The 22315-nt window shown below is 44.1% G+C and overlaps 2 protein-coding genes across 5 annotated transcripts in view; one reads left to right on the top strand and one right to left on the bottom strand.

The window, feature by feature from the left end:
- The window catches only part of LOC137633245 (uncharacterized), a 186140-nt gene that overhangs the window by 25522 nt on the left and 138303 nt on the right, over positions 1-22315 (top strand).
- The window catches only part of LOC137633255 (coiled-coil domain-containing protein 9-like), a 108644-nt gene continuing 93673 nt past the window's right edge, over positions 7345-22315 (bottom strand). For 3 of the 4 annotated variants that reach the window (XM_068365456.1, XM_068365458.1, XM_068365457.1), the window contains 2 exons: positions 19764-20075; positions 7347-7860 (listed from right to left, as the gene is read on the bottom strand). In XM_068365456.1, coding sequence (XP_068221557.1) covers positions 19797-20075 — 279 coding nt within the window. In that variant the 3' untranslated portion in view covers positions 7347-7860; positions 19764-19796. Of the gene's footprint in view, positions 7861-19763; positions 20076-22315 lie in introns of all 4 variants that reach the window. The other variant, XM_068365459.1, reaches the window with a different exon arrangement.

A 22315-nucleotide genomic window follows, 5' to 3' on the forward strand; every position in this document is an offset into this window, starting at 1 on the left:
AAATAGGCGTTAAATTTCAGGTTTTACGATAATCCACAAGTTTCCATTGGCAAACAAAATGCTAAGAGTAACCTCGCTTCAACCTAACGTTGAATCTTGCAATACTACTTTGTATATGAATTGAAATTAATTTAGGATTTCCATACTACGTAATCTTAATCTTAAGTAAAATTACCTTTATCCCTCTTTCCTCTTGCAGGATCAACCCGGTAGAAATGGCAGAAAAGAGCAATACCAACAACAACCCAAAGGGCAACAGGAGACATTCCAATGCCAGCAACAACTCGAGGGCAAAAGCAGATAAGGGCATTGCCAGCACCAACCCAAAGGCAATAACAGATGAGGGCAATGCTACTGACACCCAGAGAGCATTAGTAAATGAGGTCAATGACCACGACAATCAGAGGGCAATGCCACCGACAACCTGAGGGCAAAAGCAGCCGAGGGCAATGTCGCGGACAACCAGAGGGCAATGGCAGCTGAGGGCAATGCCGCGGACAACCAGAGGGCAATGGCAGCCGAGGGCAATGCCGCGGACAACCAGAGGGCAATGGCAGATGAGGACAATACCGCCGACGCAATGGCAGCCGTGGGCAATGCTGCCAGCAACCAGAAGGCAATGGCACCAGAGACCGCCAACAACCAGAGGGTAATGGAAGCCGATGGCAATGCCGCAGACAACCACAGGGCAATGGCAGCCGAGGGCAATGCCGCCAACAACCGGAGGGCAATGGCAGCCGAGGGCAATGCCGCCAACAACCGGAGGGCAATGGCAGCCGAGGGCAATGCCGCCAACAACCGGAGGGCAATGCCGCCAACAACCGGAGGGCAATGGCAGCCGAGGGCAATGCCGCAGACAACCGGAGGGCAATGGCAGCCGAGGGCAATGCCGCCAACAACCAGAGGGCAATGGCAGCCGAGGGCAATGGCAGCCGAGGGCAATGCCGCCAACAACCAGAGGGCAATGGCAGCCAAGGGCAATGCCACCAACAACCAGAGGGCAATGGCAGCCAAGGGCAATGCCGCAGACAACCACAGGGCAATGGCAGCCAAGGGCAATGACGCCGACAACCCGAGGGCAATGGCAGCCAGGGGCAATGCCTACGACAACCCGAGGGCAATGGCAGCCAGGGGCAATGCCGCCGACAACCCGAGGACAATGGCAGCCAGGGGCAAGCCGCTAACAACCCGAGGGTAATGCCGCCGACAACCCGAGGGCAATGGCAGCCAGGGGCAATGCCGCCGACAACCCGAGGGCAATAGCAGCCGAGGGCAATGTCACAGACAACCAGAGGGCAATGGCAGAAGAGGGCAATGCTGTCGACAACCAGAGGGCAATGCCACCAACAATCAGAGGGTAATACCAGCAACCAAAGGGCAATAGCAGGAAAGGGAAAGGCTGCCAGCTACCAGAGGGCAATGGCAGCCAAGGGCAATGGCACCAACAACCAGAGGGCAATGATAGCCAAGGGCAATGCTGCAGACAACCACAGGGCAATGGCAGCCAAGGGCAATGACGCCGACAACCCGAGGGCAATGGCAGCCAGGGGCAATGCCGCCGACAACCCGAGGGCAATAGCAGCCGAGGGCGATGTCACAAACAACCCGAGGGCAATGGCCAATGAGGGTCATGGCCGATGAGGGCAATGCTGCTGACAACCACAGGGAAATGGCAGCTGAGGGCAATGCCACCGATGCAATAGCAGCCGAGGGTAATGCCGCCAACAACCAAAGAGGAAATCCAACCAACAACCAGATGGCAACGGGAGCCGAGAGTAATGCCGCCAACAACCAGAGGGCAATGGCAGCCGAGGGCAATACTGCCGACAAGCAGAGAGCAATGGCAGCCAAGGGAAAGGCTGCCAGCTACCAGAGGGCAATGGCAGATGAGGGCAAAACCATCCACAACCAGAGGGCAATGCCAACAAACAATCAGAGGGCAATACCAGCAACCAAAGAGCAACAGCAGGCAAGGGCAAGGCCACCAGCAACTAGAGGGCAATGGCAGATGAGGGAAGTGTCATTAACAAGCAGAAGGCAATGGCTCATGAGAACAATGGCAGATGAGGGCAATGCCATCAACAACCAGAGGGCAATGACAGATGAGGGCAATGCCACCAACAGTCAGAGGGCAATGATAAATGAGGGCAAGGCCACCAACAATCGGAGGGCAGTACCAGGAACAACTAAAGGACAAGAGCAGCCAAGGGCAAGGCCACCAGCAACCAGAGAGCAATGGCAGATGAGGGCAATGCTGCAAACAAGCCGAGGGCAATGGCAGAAGAATGCAGTGCCGCCAACAACCAGAGGGCAATGGCAGACAAGGGCAATGCCGCCGGCAACCAGAGGGAAATAGCAGCAGACGGCAATGCCGCAGACAACCAGAGGAAAATAGCAGCAGACGGCAATGCCGCAGACAACCAGAGGGAAATGGCAGCAGCGGCAATGCCGCAGACAACCAGAGGAAAATAGCAACAGACAGCAATGTCGCAGACAACCGGAGGGCAATGCAGACAAACACCAGAGGGGAATGGCACCCGAGGGCAGTGCGGACAAACACCAGAGGGCAATGGCAGCCGAGGGCAATGCAGACAAATGCCACAGGGCAATGCAGACAAATGCCACAGGGCAATGGCAGAATAGGGCAATACAGGTAAACAACAGAGCAATGGCAGAAGAAGGAAATGTCGCCAACAATCAGAGGCCAATGGCAACCGAGGGAAATGCCGCCAACAACCAGAGGGCAATGGCAGCCGAGGGCAATGGCAGCTGACGGCAATGCAGCCGCCAAATAGTGCAATGCTGCTCACAACAAGAGGGCAATGGCAGCCGAGGGCAATGCCGCAGATAACCAGAGGTCAATGGCAGTGAAGGGTAATACCGCCGACAACTAGAGGGCAATGGCGGATGTCGGTAATGCCGCCGACAACCAGAGGACAATGGCGGATGTTGGCATTGATGCCAACAACCGGAGGGCAATGGCAGCCGAGGGCAATGACGCAGACAACCACAGGGCAATGGCAGCCGAGGGCAATGCCCCAACAACCACAGGGCAATGGCAGCCGAGGGCAATGACGCAGACAACCACAGGGCAATGTCAGCCGAGGGCAATGCCGCCGACAATCAGAGGGCAATGACAACCAAGGGCAATGCCACCGACAACCAGAGGGCAATGCCGCAGATAACTAGAGGGCAATGGCAGTGAAGGGTAATGCCGCCGGCAAATAGAGTACAATGCTGCCGACAACCAGAGGACAATGCCACATAACCAGAGAGCAATGGAAGCGAAGGGCAATGCCGCTTACAACCAGAGGGCAACGGCGGATCTGGGCAATGCCGCTTACAACCAGAGGGCAATGGCGGATCTGGGCAATGCCGCTTACAACCAGAGGGCAATGGCGGATCTGGGCAATGCCGCTTACAACCAGAGGGCAACGGCGGATCTGGGCAATGCCGCTTACAACCAGAGGGCAACGGCGGATCTGGGCAATGCCACCGACAACCAGAGGGCAATGGCGGATGTCGGTAATGCCGCCGACAACCAGAGGACAATGGCGGATGTGGGTTATGCCGCCGACAACCAGAGGGCAATGGCGGATCTGGGCAATGCCGCATACAACCAGAGGGCAACGGCGGATCTGGGCAATGCCGCTTACAACCAGAGGGCAACGGCGGATCTGGGCAATGCCGCCGACAACCAGAGGGCAATGGCGGATGTCGGTAATGCCGCCAACAACCAGAGGACAATGGCGGATGTGGGTTATGCCGCCGACAACCAGAGATCAATGGCGGATCTGGGCAATGCCGCTTACAACCAGAGGGCAACGGCGGATCTGGGCAATGCCGCCGACAACCAGAGGGCAATGGCGGATGTCGGTAATGCCGCCGACAACCAGAGGACAATGGCGGATGTGGGTTATGCCGCCGACAACCAGAGGGCAATGGCGGATGTGGGCATTGATGCCAACAACCAGAGGGCAATGGCAGCCGAGGGCAATGACGCAGACAACCACAGGGCAATGGCAGCCGAGGGCAATGCCCCCAACAACCAGAGGGCAATGCCAAGGACAACCACAGGGCAATGGCAGCCGAGGACAATGCCGCCGACAATAGAGGGCAATGACAACCAAGGGCAATGCCGCCGACAACCAGAGGGCAATGGCAGCCGAGGGCAATGCCGCAGATAACTAGAGGGCAATGGCAGTGAAGGGTAATGCCGCCGGCAAATAGAGTACAATGCTGCCGACAACCAGAGGGCAATGCCACATAACCAGAGAGCAATGGAAGCGAAGGGTAATGCCGCCGACAACCAGAGGGCAACGGCGGATCTGGGCAATGCCGCCGACAATCAGCGGGCAATGGCGGATCTGGGCAATGCCGCTTACAACCAGAGGGCAATGGCAGATCTGGGCAATGCCGCTTACAACCAGAGGGCAATGGCAGATCTGGGCAATGCCGCTTACAACCAGAGGGCAATGGCGGATCTGGGCAATGCCGCTTACAACCAGAGGGCAATGGCAGCCAAGGGCAATGCCACCAACAACCAGAGGGCAATGGCAGCCAAGGGCAATGCCACCAACAACCAGAGGGCAATGGCGGCCAAGGGCAATGCCACCAACAACCAGAGGGCAATGGCGGCCAAGGGCAATGCCACCAACAACCAGAGGGCAATGGCGGCCAAGGGCAATGCCACCAACAACCAGAGGGTAATGGCAGCCGAGGGCAATTCCGCCGACTACCAGAGGGCAATGCCGCCGACAACCAGAAGGCAATTCTGCCAACAACCAGAGGACAATGGCAACCAAGGGTAATGCCGCCGGCAGAGTGCAATGCTGCTGACAACCAAAGGGCAATGACAGCGGCAGCCGAGGGCAATGACAGCGGCAGCCGAGGGCAATGCCGCAGATAACCAGAGGGCAATGGCAGCGGAGGGCGATGCCGCCAAGAAACTGAGGGCAATGGCAGCCAAGGGCAATGCCGCCAAGAAATGGAGGGCAATGCCGCTGAAAACCACAGAGTAATCGCAACCAGAGGGTAATACAACCAACAACCAGAGGGCAATGGCAGCCGAGGGCAATGCCGCCGGCAATCAGAGGGCAATGGCAGCCGAGGCCAATGCTGCAAGCAATCAGAGGGCAATGGCAGCCGAGGCCAATGCTGCAAGCAATCAGAGGGCAATGGAAGCCGAGGGAATGTGCCGACAACCAGAGGGCAATGGCATTCGATGGCAATGCCGCTGACAACCTGAGGGCAATGTTGCCAACAACAACAGGGCAATGCCCCCAACAACCAGGGGGCAAGGGCAGACGAGGGCAATGCCATAAAGAATCAGAGGGCAATGCCGCCAACAACCAGAGGCCAATGCCGCCAACAAGAGGTCAATGGCAGGCGAGGGCAATGATGCCAACAACCAGAGGTCAAGGACAGATGAGGGCAACGCAGACAAGAAAACAAAGGGCAATAGCAGACAAGGATAACGCCACCAAGAAAACAAAAAGGCAATAGCAGATAAGAGCTATGCCACCAACAACCAGAGGGCAATGGCAGCCAAGGGCAATGCCACCGAAAACCAGAGGGTAATGGCAGCCGAGGGCAATTCCGCCAACAGATGAGGGCAACACCACCAACAAACCAAGGGCAATAGCAGACAAGGACAACACCACCAATAATTGAAGGGCAAAATAATTGAAGGGCAATAGCAGACGAAGCCACTACTGCCAACTATCTGGGGCATTAGTAGACGAGGGCAATGCTGCCAACGGAAAGAAATAGTACATGAAGGCAATATTGCCAACAAAAAGGGCAGAGAATATTGCCAACAAACAGGGCAATAGTAAATAATGGCAATATCACTAACAGGAGGCAATACCATATAAGGGCAATGCTGCCATCAATCCAAGGCAATTGGAGATAGGACAATGCCCCAAACAACCCAAGGACAATGCCACCAGCAACCCAAGGGAAATAGACGAGGCCAATGCTGGTGACGTTCCAAGGGCAGTTGGAAAAGAGGGCAATCAGCATCATGATGAGGTAAAGGATGGCAATTCCAGCAATAAGAATAATGCGAGCCACATTGCATGGGCAAGGCCAGCAATAAGAGTAATTCAAGTTCAGATGAGGGCGATGCCTGCAAAGAGACGAGCAATTCCAGCAAAAAAAAAAGGGCAATGAAGGCAGCGAGATGAGGGTAATAATGGTGGCTGTGTAGAGGGCACTGCCACCAGGGAGAGTTAGGCCAGCGAGATGAGGGTAATGCCAGCATAGAGGTCAAGGTAGGCCATAAAAGATGGGCAATGCCAGCAACAAGAATAAGGCAAGTTCAGATGAGACGAGCAATTCCAGTAAAAATACGGGGGTAATGGCGGCTGCGTGACAAGGGCAATGGTGGCAGTGAGAAGAGGACAGGGCTGGTAGCAAAAAGACAAAAGTAGTGTTTGGAAGAGGAGCACAATTTCAATTCAATGATGGCAAATAATGGGGCATAATAAAATTTACAGTAAAAAAAAAAAAGATGATGAACTTCAAGGAGAAATAGTGTCTGTATAATCAGCCCAATTACTGAACTTGTCTTTATAGGTACTACTATTCATAAATCTTTGCCTTTGAAACTTTTCATAAGCCACTGTGACTAATTGTGAAGAGTGTATGTTGGTTATAAAAATCTAAACAGAAATTTCTTGTCATTTTTTTTTACTTGCTCATAATTTCATTTCTAAATTTTCCCAGTTAGCAGCATCATTTGGCTTGATATGACTTTATCAATTTACCCGAGATTTTTTTTTATTCAAAAGATTCAAGCTGTACAGTATAAATAAGTTTGTTGGCATGTAGAGTACTTGTGAATAACATCATACAGTACATCTCTTTACATTTCCACTATTTTGTCTATGCAGCTAACGTTAATCCAATTATATTCATTTCAGGAAAATGCAATAGTCTCAACACTAAGGGTGGATAAAATACCTTTGATAACCTCAAAATTCTATTTGTAAGTATAACAGTATAATTTTTGTACAATATTATACAACATGCATTCTCAATCACTCATACATTACATTTTTTTTGGTAGTTTTGTGTTCACTGTTATGCAAAAAGGCACACCATTTAAACAGATCACTTGCTCCATTAAGAAGAGGTTACACACATACACTCACACACGGCATTAAACTATCATACGTATCTTTAAACTGAGATCATAGCCATTCATACAGACCAAAATGGAAAATATGCAATTGAGCATTGTGAATAAATAAATAAATACATAAATAGCTGATACAATATTGAATTAACATATGTAAGGATAAAAAGCTAAACTACAGTAATAATAGTAACCGATACATAATTAAAATAACATGTATTCCAGCTGAATTATAAAAAGAATAACAAAACCAACCATATTGCTCTCGCTTGGAAGTACGCAAGAATTAAGAGTTAAAACTACAGCTAAAACAAATTATCTAAAAGGACAAAGATCCAAAAATTTAGAATTCTGTACAGATAAAGCTGAAGTATAAAACTTTATAATTCTATGCAAAGCTTTAAAAATATTAATCTCCTTTTAAAGTGTAGTGCAAAACAATTACTGTACTGCACAGTTAGCATACTGTACATAATATAACTAACAAATCTAGAAAAATTGGACAGTCATGGACATCATCACTACAATAACAGGTAAAGGTCTGCTCTCAAGAAGTCTTGTATATAGCTGCCCTGTTAAAATATAACCAAGTCCTTATTGCATCTCGGCATTTAAAAAGGAATACTTTTACAGCAGATAAAGTAAATTATTAGGTGAAGTATTCCATTATTATGTTCTCTTCATTTTGCAAAGCCAAAGCTATTAGCTATATTGAGCACCTGAAAAAAAAAAAAAAATTTAATACACTTACACACATCTGTGCACCTGAATAAAAATTAATCACAGACATTTCTGCATATAATTGCTAAACATTATGAGAAGATTTTTGAAAAATAAAAAATACATTCACAAGTGTTTTTAATATGAATTTAATAGGTTTTGCCTTCTTACAAACCCATTATTAGTTTTTTAACTATTGGTTGCCTTAAGGAATCAACAACTGGTTAGACTGCTTAATTCTTGTCCAGAAAAGACATTTCTTTGCCCTGTACATAATGTAGAGAGATTATTCTGGCATATTTCTTAAACATTCTCCTCTAACCTCACAGATCTGACAACATTAAACTAACTATATTTTACTATCACTTTAGTAGGTTACTACTTTCTCTCCAGAGGCTATTGCCCACATGGCAAAGGGAATAGAAAAAAAAATCTACATATCTTAAGCAGGTTTTCTATATGGATACTTAGAAATCAAACTGATATTCTATAGGCAAGTACTTTACCTGCCCTGACATTGTACATTGCATTTTTCTACTGTAGCATGATGAATGTATTAATTAGTATAGTATCTATAACTGATGTTAGTGCACAATTTTGCTGTACATTATAATGTATATATAGGCAGTTTTTATTTGCCCCCATAAGTTTTCTCTACAGCTTACAGTACTGTAGCATCCTGAAACACTTTCTAATAAACTCCATATTGCTCCTCCCCAAACCAACACTCGAGCAGGCATCACCAATGCTGCTACTGCTGGCCAGTGATAGGGCAGTTAATTACTCCATTTCCTGGAATACTTAGTGTAGGTATTCCGGGAACTCTAGCAATAAGCTGCCTCTTCATCCCTGTCCACCAATAACAGCATCAGTGATGCCTTAGTGCTGGTTTGGGGAGGAGCAACATAGGGTTCATTAGAATGTTTCAGATTACATGGGTACTGTATGCTGTAGAAAACTTTGGGGTCGTGTAAAAACTGCCTATGAATACATGGCAAGGTACGACATTATTGTGCATTACACAGTAAATGATACATCATTTATGATATTACAAAATGTAATACAATGTTGGGGCAGGCAAAGCACTAAGGTATGGAATAATCAAACTATCCCATATAGAAAAGCTGCTTAAGATACCAGTTTCTTTTATATTCCCCTTGCTATTTTGGTAACATCTAAACAGATAAATCTGACACCCTCTAAAGTGAAAGATAGTTTGTTTAATGTTATCACAGTTATGAGGGAAGCGGCGAACGTTTAAGAAATATGCCAGGAAATGTGTACATCTGCCTGGGACAAAAAATATCTTATCTGTATAAGAATTAAACTGTTTGGCAAGTCATTGAACAGTGACTCTGAAGATTGATAGCTGTTAATTAATAATTTCTGTATTACAGGTCCAGAAAGAACAATCTTGTGCAGCTGCTGAGGGGTACACATTCAATGCTAGAGTAATTTCAGCAATACCAAAAACTGAAATGTACTGCACTCATACAAAATATAATAGAACCATCCCAAAGATTCTTTCATGAGGATGGAGAAGCAGGATACTTTTGATTTGTACGAGAAGCTCTCCAGGACAATGGATCAATCACCATAAATTAACCATATACTACCATATACTCTATGAGGAGACCTCTTTGGAAGAAGGTCATGCAGATCAAAGAGCAATACTGCATTGCCAGTGTGCAGAGCTGTTTAACTGTCCATTATGAGTGACCATTGAATTGTCAACTGGAGAGAGAGATACTGGTGCTAAGAACTGAATGGAGAAGAGAAAGAGGCAAGAGCAGAATATGGATCACAAGCAACCAAGGACAACTCTACAACAAAAGGCCATGAACTCCTAGACTTTATACTATAGTAAGACTCAATCTTATTCTGATAACTGAAGCTTTAAAAGTACTAATCCTGCCCAGCTCTAACATTAAATGGCTCCAACCAATTAGCAGGTCTGTTTTGACTGACTACTTTACCACAGTACTCTTCAAGGAATTTAATAATGATGGCCAGCCGTCCTTCGATGAGCCAACTTTGGCAAGTACTTTGGCAAGTAAGGATTGAACCATGGAGCACAGGAACTTACTCCTCGCATCTCGTTTGCTGTTTCTTTTATCAAATTAAAATTTATCATTAAGCAATGGCTTCCTTTTTGCCATGGTTGTAAAGGAAACTCCTATACTTTTGCAAGCACAGCTTCTGCTGATATGGACAATGAGGAAGAGGAGGCAGACTGCCTGCAGTTTCTCAAGGAAGTAATACAGGGTAATCTTTAGTATTTCATTGTAGGTGTGTTACCTTCTTATTCCTTTCCATGTTCAGGTAGTGTAGCCATAGAGGGAAAGACTATAATCTTTGCTTGAAGAGTTCGCATCTGAGATAAGTTATGTCATACTGCCCCAAGACCTCGCGAGAAGTTAAGGCCTACCTATAACTGTTAACCATGCTGTCAAGAAGAAGATTTAAAGTACCCCTCCCTGAGATGCCTTACATATATATAAGACAAGTGGGATGCGTTAAGAAAACAACTGCACAAGGATACATAGCCCATGACAATATATTCTACAACATTAGTTAAATGTATACTTCCAGAAGGCCTCTTTGTATTTGAGCCATGAAGATTGTAATACACTTGTAGGGATGTGAAAAGTTTTCTGCAGACTCCAGGAACCATGTAGAGAGCTTTGACTGTCAATCAAGAATCCATGGTACAGTACTATTACCTCTAAAATCTATTTAGATAAAAAAAATACCAAAATATACCTAATCAGTAAAAACTGTTACCCGTAAAAAGCCAAGAATTTACATTAAATAAATATCAAAGAAAGCATAATATAGAACAGCAGCAAACCAAGAACTCCTCCATGATTACAAGGCCACAAACCCAGCACTTACAGTTCATGCCATGCTTAAGGTTGTTTCTAAAGGTAGACTAGCAATAATGATTAAGGCCATGGTTAGCTTTAAATCTGTTACAATCTACTGTAATTGGTTTCAATGACTAGCTAGGAAAATTATGGCTTCCAAGAACCTAACAATCCATGATCAGCTTTATTTCACCAATTTACAAATCTGCTTCCAGCAGCTTTTTTTATTCCAAACATTGTTAAATTGTCTTAGGCACTTCCTAACAGTTCTTTTTAATGCAAACTATTTGACCAAAATCCTCTACTTCCAGAAATTTAGTTGAGACCTGACATCATTCCAGATGCGGACTTTGACAAGTAGGGCTTGATACAAGGAGTACAGGACTCCAGCATCACATTTCCTTTATTATCAATACCTGCTAATCATTAAGTAATGACTCATCTTTACCTAACTGATTATAAATGGCCAACAAAGAAAAGAATGTCGCCAAAGGAAGAGACAGCAAATGGAGATGAAGGCAGCCCTATCAAGACAGAAATAACATCTTTCCACCCTTACCTTGGGTGAACTGAAGGAAGAAGTCCCACTGCGGAAGTCAAATAAGGTTGCAAGAATATATGGGATTTTGAACTAGTTCCTGAAACACCTGGTCCTAAAAGTACAACAGTGGATGTTGTCTCTTTAATTCACGCACAAGAACAGAGAAAACACTCGGAAAATAGGAAAAATACTAAAGTACCTGTACTTGCCTTTCTGAAACTGAAAAGACCCAACTAACCGAAGGTGGTATAGGCCCATATGATTATGTACTCTATAAACTGTAAGATATTATAAAAAAAAAAAAATTCAAACTGTACACAACCTCCTCTCCCCAGACCAAGCTGGATACAGACCAGGATACTCCTGCTGTGGCAAAGTCCTCAACCTAACCCAGTATATACAGGATGGATTTGAACAGCGATAAATCACTGAAGCAGTATTCGTACACTCAAGAATTGCAGACAACTGTGAATCACACCGGGCCTACTTTAACTATCCAAAATATAGAAAAACATGACTATAGGAGGTGTAATCCAAAGTCCCCTAGAAAAACAGAAATTTTAAAAGACACCTAGAAAATGGAAATTTTAAGTAGAAATGGATGGCACTAAAAGCAAAAGGCAAGCACAAAGAATGGTCTACCTCAGGGTTCAATCCTTGCACCACTGCTGTTCAATATATATACTAATGATCAACCCTCCCCACCAAAAGTCTGCAGATTTATCTATGCAGACAATCTGTGTCTGGCCCCACAGGCCACTACCTTTCAAGAAGTTGAAACAAGACTATTGCCTCCCTAGAACGGATAGGCCAATACTATGACAATAAGTCTCCAAATCCAGACCCCCTTTAAGAAAATCTTGTATCTCTTCCAGCTGAGAAATGAAATAGCCAATCACAAGCTCAAGATACTCTTTATGTGATGAAGAGCTAGAATATCACCAATTTCCAGTGTACCTAGGGCAATAATTGATACAACTGTCATTTGCCACCCATCTGCAAGAGCTACAAGGGAAGATTGGCTGTCGCAATTGCCCGCTAAAAAATAAGCAGAAACCAAGTGGGAACCCAATGCTCACACACTAAGAACAACTGACTTAGCCCTGTGCTATAAACCACACCAGCCGAGTATTGTGCACCAGTGAGGAGCAGATCACTGCGCATCAAGAAAATAGTAAACTATGCTTGACAAAGCAAAGTTTATAATTTTCAAAAAGTCAGCTATGCAAATACAGCATTTATATCTTTTTAAAAACAGTTATGTAAATAAGCCTACATATAAAGTCAATAATGATTAAATCTATTATTCCACACCCTAGCTGCAGAATAATCATCAGCACTTAGAACTAAATATTTCACTTTCTTGATACCAGATTGATATACAGTATCTATATCTTGGGGCTATCTGGCTGCCATCCACAGCCATCTAATCGCAAACAACGCATATTTATTAACCTTTTAGTCTTTGTGAACTAATGAAAATCCCCTTACTTGTTCATTTAAAAAGAGAACTTATGAATATTGTTGTATCAATCTTTTTAACAATACAACTAACAAATAACCCTGTACGTGGACTGGTCATACCTGGAGCCATCTGATTGGAGGCTCCTGGCAATCCTCCTTTAATACTCGACACATCAGTTATGTTAATCTATTTATACAACTTGAAATGTAAAAAAAAAAAAAAAAAAAATAGAAAACATATCTGCTAGATTTTAATTTGACCTTGGAAAAAATGAGTTTCATTTAAAATTACTTTGACATTTAATAATAGCTGCTAGATACTGTAACATTACAAATTTTAACACAAGTAATTTCTATTTTTCCTAGCTAAACAAACTTAAGTTCTATAGATAGGGGTAGATTCTGGCAACAGCTGGTAACAGCCAATGAAGAATTAGAGGTTCTGGCAACTGCCACCCAGTATGACTGGTAGCTTGGGTCTGAAAGCACTTAGAGCCTCCATTCACATTCTGCCTAAGACTTGCAAGGTGGATGTGGCAGGAAGTGAACCCTAAAGGACTTATAGGTTTGTATGACTTGGAAAAATACAAATTACTTATAAAATTTGTGATTTGTTTCCTATATGAAAACAAAACTTCGTCCTTTTAGTAGGGGAGTCATCCTTAGGACAGATGAACTCCTGCTTTACCAAACAGCTGGTTTAACACCCTGGGATCACAATGCTCACTCTGTAGACGAGATCAAAGCAAAGAATCCTTTACATCCTATGCCCCATGGTTGATTAACCTAATGAATCACTTCCTAGGAGTATTTTTATGCAACCTATCAATAATGGGAATACAGTTCCCGGTAAGGCTCGTATAAGCATTGGGTGTGCCTTATTTGTCTAACTCCCCCTCGAAAGGCGTGTGGGGTTGCTGAATTTTTACTCTTGGTAAAGTGACTACCTATCACTAGTGTGCTCCCCTGCTTCAGTGTACATTCCAGCTTGGCTGACCCCAAGAGAGGGATAGAAGGAAAGAAGACCAGCCATTCTCACTCTTGAACCTAAAAAACATTATGTAAACACTATCTTAGACACAATGCTTCTATATCAAGAAAAGGACAACCACCTCAGCGCCTCCACAATGTATCTAGGGACTTGTGCATACAATCCAAAAGATAATGTGCTGTGAAGGTAGTCTGTCTCTTCTAGACTCAAGCCTCTAATACTTGGGCAACTAAATGGTACTTTCAGAAGGCTAATGTAGTACCAATCCCTCCGACTTCATGGATGCAAGGCCAATATATCAGCTCCTTTTACTCTGTAGGCTCTACTGATGACCTCCCAAAGCCAAGAAATGAACTTTCTTGAGATTTTCCTTTCTTGTCCTTCCTGTGATAATAAAGAGATTATATAATTGCGGTATACAGGGTCTCTTATTTTATGCAAGCCTCGCTGCCCTTGCAGGACACAAAAGCAGGTAGTCAGAATTACCTGTCCTTTCTTTCAGCAATGATATTGCACTGAAAAAGAATCAAGCCTAATCACTGATCGCTGGGTTTTCTGTATTTCCCACAAAATTGGGAACAAACGAGACCAAAATCTGTCTCTACTGTCAGAAATGTGACACTGAATATGATAGGCCATGTATTTCTCCTACTCTTTAGTATGAGGCTAAGAGTAACAGAAACCCTGTGTTAAGAGTGAGATCCCTGTCTGTGGCTCTCATCAAGGGTTTGTAAGGGCTTTCAAAGTTATCTTAGGGCCATGGTCACATTTCAAGCAGAGGGTTTGATTTCCTGTGAGGAACAAGATTGTTCGAAACAGAGTCAAAGACGATAATTACCATTAAGAACGAGAGGTCTCCTACTCTGTCTGAAGACCTGGCTTCAAGGTAGAGCGATGGTCTTTAACTGGCAAAATTGAGGGGAGAGCGATGGTCTTTAACTGGCAAAATTGAGGGGAGAGCGATGGTCTTTAACTGGCAAAATTGAGGGGAGAGCGATGGTCTTTAACTGGCAAAATTGAGGGGAGAGCGATGGTCTTTAACTGGCAAAATTGAGGGGAGAGCGATGGTCTTTAACTGGCAAAATTGAGGGGAGAGCGATGGTCTTTAACTGGCAAAATTGAGGGGAGAGCGATGGTCTTTAACTGGCAAAATTGAGGGGAGAGCGATGGTCTTTAACTGGCAAAATTGAGGGGAGAGCGATGGTCTTTAACTGGCAAAATTGAGGGGAGAGCGATGGTCTTTAACTGGCAAAATTGAGGGGAGAGCGATGGTCTTTAACTGGCAAAATTGAGGGGAGAGCGATGGTCTTTAACTGGCAAAATTGAGGGGAGAGCGATGGTCTTTAACTGGCAAAATTGAGGGGAGAGCGATGGTCTTTAACTGGCAAAATTGAGGGGAGAGCGATGGTCTTTAACTGGCAAAATTGAGGGGAGAGCAATGGTCTTTAACTGGCAAAATTGAGGAGAGTTTCTCATGGAACTTCTGCCTGTAGATTTAGAAGGTCTGGATACTACTGTGTGTGCAGCCATTTCGGTGCTACCAGAGTAATCTGGAGATTGGGTATGATGGCTCTGCTGATCACTTTCCTTATCAGACAAAATGGAGGGAAGGCATACAATCTCACGATTATTGAAATGCATCCTCCTGTTTGGTCTAGCACTGGTGAGCAATAAACAGAGTTTGTTGTTGGGGTGAGTGGTAAACATGTCTATTATTGGGTAACCCAAAAAGTTGAGATTTCCCACATTACTAGAGGATTCAAAGACCATTCTGAGCCTGTAACTTTATTACATGAACTCGGAATGTTAGACATTCCGTTTCCATGGTATACATCACGCCGACAAGCTGACAATTTTTTCCTATGACCATAAGTGCATGCTCACTGCTAACTGGCAAAGGTGGTGAGAAACAGACACTCCTTGCTTGTTGACATAAGCCACTTTCAGTTCCAAGATGTTGATAAGAGATCTCTGGACTATATCCTCTGTCCATAGACCTGACGTGGAAAGAGTCAGGATGTGGACTCCTCGCCCTTCCTTGTACACCTGAAAACCGGATGTTCTGGGGGGAAGAACCTGCAATGGTGCTCCTTCCCTCAGGTTCCTCTTCTGCAGCCACGAGGCCAGGTCCTCTCAACTTCCTGAGTTACCTTGACTAAAATGTTTGGCAAGTCTGATCTCTGCTTCCAACTGGACTTCAGAGTCCACTGTGCGGACCGAAGATGTAACCTTCTGTGTAAAACCAGTTATTCAAGGGAAGAAATGTCTGAGCAATCTGTGCCAATTCTTCGCAGTGGAGGATTCCTGTGACAAGAAAGGCATTACAACTTTCCTCACCCTATGTAACCTGTCCTGTGATGGGAATACTTTTCCTTGAACAGTGTCGATACTCATTCCCAAGTAGACAAGGTTATGACTTGGGGTGAGAACGAATCTCTCAAGATTTATCCAGATCCATAGCTAGATCCTGACAAAACTTGAGAAGGTCCCTATGGAGCAGAAGTTGGGACTTGGACTCCGACAACTACGGCCAATCGTCGAGGTAACAGAAGTCTTATCCCTATCATGTGAGTCTAGATTGAGACTAGCATGAACACCCTCATAAACACTATTTCCTGTGGAAAGTCTGAATCAAAGGCCTCGAAACAAACTTTGTTCCCAGAACGAATCAAAAATAATTCCTAGAATTCCGATGAATCGGGATTTGGAAATGTGTATCTTTCAGATCTATGGACAGAGGGAAATAGTTGTCTTATTGCTTGTAGGACCGTGTTTGGGGTCTCGATCTTGAACTTTGCAGAACAGTCGTTCAGATGAGACAGGTCAACTGGTCTCCAGCCTCCTGACAACTTCTGCACTAGAAAGAGATGGCTTTAGAACCCTGGAGAAGAGTTGTTGACCTCCTTGACCACTTGCTTGTCTAACATCTGTCTGAGCTCCTCCCAAGGGAGTAGGTCTTTGATGGATCCTCTCGAATACAATGACCGGTTTATCGGTGGTACTGGAGTGAGTGGAGGGAAAAAGAGTTGGTGAACGTGAGGCAGTATCAGACACAAAGAACCTCTACCATCCTAGGCTTTGACCTGTGGAACAGCCACCTCGTCCATCAACTTGACAGGCATGCCCAGACAGGTGTTGGCATGGGGGATCACCACCCCTAACGGGGTCCTTGTCAACCAAGCCTTCGGTTGGTTTGAATTACTTCGGCAAAAGGGCTGGTTCTAGACAGCCTATCTCTAACTGAAAACTGTAGTTGTTGTCCCTCTCTCTCATATGGGGCGAGTTCTTGTGTTTAGGCAGTGCTGCAGGTGGTGGTTGTCCTTTAATGGCTGCAGCCCTCCTCAAGGAGGTGGCTTAACTTGCCTTTTCCCACTATTGCATCCACTTCATCTGGGGGGAAAGAAAGGGGCACTTTGCATTAGTGAGGTGTTGGGAGGCCACATGCTTAAATTCGTTGACTACTTGAGTACCAAGTTACTCCACTGGTAAGTGGCCTGGTGTACCTAGAACTATTGCCTCCGCACTTGAAAAGGAGAGTTCTTCGTATTGTTTACATATCTCAGAATCCGCCAGATTCTGGGCCACCACGAAATTAAGAGTGTACCACACCAGTGGTCAGGCTTGGAAGAGGCCTGTAGAACCAACATTGTTGCTGCCTCAGTATTCATGGCCTCCAAAGCAGAAAAAAGTAACAGTTGTTGCAAGAGTCTTTCACTAACATCCCTGGTGCTAGGGTTGCTACTTCAGGGTCAAGATAAGCAGGGGAAGGATGAACTTCCTTTATCACTATACTTCCTTAGCTTAGAGACGACAGGAGGAATTAACTCTGAGGAACACACTGCTTGTAGTTAATTTTTCATTGCAGAAACCTCTGCCTCCAATTTCTGATAGTCTTCAGGGTCTGATGCGATCATGGCAACTCAAGGTGATGCTTTCAGGTGGGAGCATTCCTGAACAGCAAGTCTATGGAAATCTGCCTTCTAAGAAGGGAGCTTTTGGAGCATCAAACAATTTGTTGATTTCCCCGACGAGTCCTAGGACACTACAAAAAACCTCCACCTCAGGTTCATTAGATATAAACTAAGGGTCTCACATCAGCAGGATTCGGGGGAATCAGGGACATAGGAAATCTTGGCAGGCTCGGGGGAGCCAAGTTGTGCCCTCTTTTGTGGTGATGTCCTATCACAAGAGCCTACGGAGGCTCTTGCAGAAGAAACCCTTTTGGACTTCCTATTGGAATCAAAGACTTTGTTTTCCCAGACTCTCTCCCTTAAAAAATAGGGAGATAAGGGGGTCACAATACATTTGGTGGGGAGAGGGTCCATCTCATCTGGGGAATCAGGTTCCCGACAAGATTGTGGCAATGGTTCTCCGGTCAATTTCTGTGACAATGTCTCTTGGATTGAACTTTATTCTCACCGATAAACTATCGGTTAAACTATCAGTATATACCTTGGGAGCTTCAGTCTAGGATCCTCAGGTTGTGTATGCCCTTTCTTGATATGCAGAGGAGCAATACGCAACTCAGAAGGGCGTTTTACCACTTTGTCATGAAATTTCCTTATAGACTTATGCAAATGACCTGCAACTCAAGAGTTTTTGAGTTGCAACTCCGCTTAATTGTCAATCACACTTCTTGGAAAAGGAAGGAAAGGGACTAGTAGTTCACTCGACGGAGCTGCTCGCTTCTTAGTTCTCCCCTTAAAAAGAGAACTTCAAGAGGGTATAAACGCTTCACATTCTCAGCGTGGACTGAGCTTCGAGATGTTTGCCCCTGTAGTGGAAGTCAGGCATAATTAAAAAGCGTTTGTGGCCAAGGGTGGCGCGCTTGTGATTGGTGCAGCTCTTGATCGTGCACTGGTTAGTCTTGTAAGCCCACAAGCCTATCACACTCAACCGGAACATTGATTCTCTGAGATTCCCGTTTCCTTTGTCAATGGCGATCTCTATCTTTTCACACTTTTGGGAGATTTGTGAAAAGATCTCTTGGGATAGAAGCCTGTCGAGATACAGGAGCACTTACCGTTGGTTTTGGCAAAGCTGGATTATTAACAAGGCTATAGCCCAAGAAACTGCTTCCCTCACTCTCAGAGGTGTATGCAGAGTACTCTGAGACAAAGTCCTTGTCATAGAAATCAATGTTCATTGGTGGCAAAGATGGCGATGGCACAACAGAGCGCTTCGATGGCACATCAAGGCGCATCTCTTCTAACATTCGGAGAGCTTCGACCGGAGTAAGCTCAACGGCTAGGATATCCAAAACTTGTGATCAGGGATATCTTGAAGTGTAGGCCTCTCTACTTCTCTTGGGAAACCAGGGGGAGTCTACCACCTGGGACAATTGCCCTTGAGAACAAAAGTTGCCAGTCTTCTTTGATTTGCCCTCCGAAGAGTAACCGAAAAAGATTCATTGCATAGACTTTTGGTAGTCTGAAGTCTGCATCTTGCTGACTTCGCTGAAGGAGAACTGTCCCGCTTGGCTTTATTCTTCTTCTTTTGCTGAAATCTTGCCCTCCATGCACATATCAAAAGGGGAATCCTAAGTGCAGCGGTGCCCTCTGCACCTTGGACAGAGTGAAGAGCAACCTCAACCTTACTCATGAAGGTTCCACAAAGACGATCCGGCAGTCCTGGACATATCCCCATTTTACCAAGTTCACACACTCGTACTTCAATGAAAAAATTGGAGAATATTTGGAAAAAACTGCACATAACTTCAGGCTGGTTGGAGAGCATTGGGAACAAGTCTGTTCAACACCACGGCTAGAATGAAAGGAGGAACAGAGGGCTGTCAGACTCAGTCCACCAGTGATACTGGGTGGCAGTTGCCAGAGCAATAATTATTTACTGGCTATTATCAGCTATCACTAGAATTTACCTCTACTAAAGGATGAGGGTTTGTATTTGCATAGGAACAAATAATGGTTTGTTTTTCATAATGCCTTATCAAAAGTTTGTATTCATATACAGTAGTATACACCTAATTATCTTTTTCTTTTTTATCAAATTTGCAATGATTTCTAAAGTAAATTTACCTACCTTCATTCATTAGAAGCAGGTTCAGCACAACCTTTATTCATTAGCAGGAGGCTCAGCACAAACTATATTTGAGTCGATGATAGGTTCTTTGCTTGTTTCAGTTTGTTGAACAGCAACCAATTCTTCATTAACTTTAATAGAAGTTGAAGTAATTGGGTCATCAGATTTGATATTCATCTCTGAGAGGTCATTATTGCAAGATGTATCAATTGGACCTTCTACACAAGGAACTTCAGTAGCACTATCCATACTCTCTACAGATTTCTGTCTTTCAGTAGATATTTCCTGTTCAGCTGGAATCTCTTCTGAAGTCTGGAAAGAAAAAAAATAGTAATAGCTCAATTGGACTTCAAAAAATTTTAACTGGCATTTTGGCGAAGCTATAAAAACTAATGCTCTCACTTTATGAATACAAGTTCTTCTCTTATTAATGAATTATTCCATGGCAGGGTTGTGGTAGTCTAGTGGCTAATTTTTCAGACTCAAAATTCTTGGGTTGGAAGTTCAAGCCCTGGTTGCAGCCAAAGACGTTTTCTACTAGAGTTGACAACATCACCATCTATATGAGCTATGGATGGGGTGGTTGGGAGGCATATAGGTCTACCTGATGAGTAATCTATTGGCATAGCATGGCCTTCCCTAGTCCTATCTTGGGAGGAAATGAGTGTTGGGCACTGACGATGTACTACATGGCTGGTTTATAGGATATTGTCCTGTGCTTTTCCTCTGCCACTCATAAGCAGCAGTCACATGGCTGTAACTTACAACACAGAATGCTATTGAAGTTGTGTAATGAGTGAGATGACACTTTAACCAGTCAATACTTTCCCCCCAGTACAACTAGAAAAAGATACCACCAAGTTCTAGAGGCTACTAGCTTAACACTTATAATTAGAATCTTGCTACACATTACACAGAAAACTGCTGCATCCTTCCGAGACGTACTTGAAAAAGTTTTGTCTAGACAATTATAATGAACATAGAATAAGGTCAAGATCCTTATGACTTACATATTTTTCTTCTATAAGTCAAAATAACTCATACTATAAAATCTAATTAAGATTTCATTATGCCCCCAATTTTATCAAACAAAATTTCCTTAGTCAACCAACTAGAAAGACATTGAACAAATTCCTTTGCATTAATAATGAGTAGATGTCAGGCACTAACAATACTAGACACTTTATTTGTTCTATGATTAAAAAATACTTTTGTGGGATTCTCTATCCTATGATGTAATTCACTCTCCCTTGAAAATAACACTGAATGTTAAGAATAGGCCAGCTTAAATGTTGTAGCTTTAGACAACAGAAGACAACAAGCATCATCAGAACTTGCCTTGACACAAATGCAAGTTATGCAATAGAAGGACCTGAAGTAATTTTAAAACTACGAGGCTAGCACAGAAGCAATCGAGTCTAAAAGTGCTGTGCATCATCAGAACCCTACTGACTGGCACACTAAGAACCACTAGGCAATACTTGAGGAAGTAGCCTAGGGTCCAAAATAGGGCAAGTTACACTAGAAACACTTCCTTACCCAGAGACACTTACACCTAAGATTCACAAAGATCAATAAAAGAGAATTAAGCTTACTACTACAAATCCAAGAAAACTCAAAAATAACTTTAGCAGCATTTCAACATCATCTAATACAATTGAGTAGCTTAAGTCTTCTCTGGATTCAACCCTGAACTAAACCTCATTTTACCTTTTTTTTTTGAAAAATCAAAAAAAAGTCCACTTTCAGTTGAATATAACTTAAAAAGAGGAACTGTTAGTGAACATCATTCCCCAAAAGGATAAAAAACACATTCTTGTGGTCTGTATGCTTTCAGTCTCTTTAACCACTCCCCCCTACATTAATAACAATTCCAGAAGAAGACATCTATTAAACATTACATAATTCCCCTAATAAAACTAAATTGTGGATAGCAAACATGCCCAACAAACTTAAATGCGACTAGAGAACTGAAAAGACAAAGGAACTATGATGTTTCTATGCTTAGATCTTATTTTTACCTCATTAGTCCCACTGTATAGCAGGGTTGGCTGCTTGAGTTCACTTTCTCCATCAATTTCTATTTCTTATATCTTCTTCCCCCAGTTCCACCCACCCATAAACCTCCTCACTACATCAATCCATCTGATCCTCTGATGCCCACACTCTATCACTGGAATGTTCTTAGATCTCTTGATTGGTTCCACTTTCTCCCTTCTTATTACATGGTTATAGTACCTCAGTCAAGTTCCCTAGCCTTATCTTTTGCATTACGCATACCACACATTCTTTTTACATTTTGAATTTCCCTCCTTTCCCATTGTGATATTCCAGCAATCCACCTCTAATCTTTCTTCTTCACAAAAATCCCTCCTCTCTCCTCTTAAACACCAAAGTTTCTGCCCCACAAAATAGTAAGGGCCTGATAACTGTCTCATTGATCTGAAGTTTGAGTCTTGATAGCATTTTCTTGTCTAAAATAACTCTGGTTACTTCTCTCCAATTGTGCCATGCTTCTTTCACTCTATATCTCACTGTTTCTCAATAGTCTA

The sequence above is a fragment of the Palaemon carinicauda genome, chromosome 42, assembly GCF_036898095.1.
Source record: "Palaemon carinicauda isolate YSFRI2023 chromosome 42, ASM3689809v2, whole genome shotgun sequence".
Classification (NCBI taxonomy): domain Eukaryota; kingdom Metazoa; phylum Arthropoda; class Malacostraca; order Decapoda; family Palaemonidae; genus Palaemon; species Palaemon carinicauda.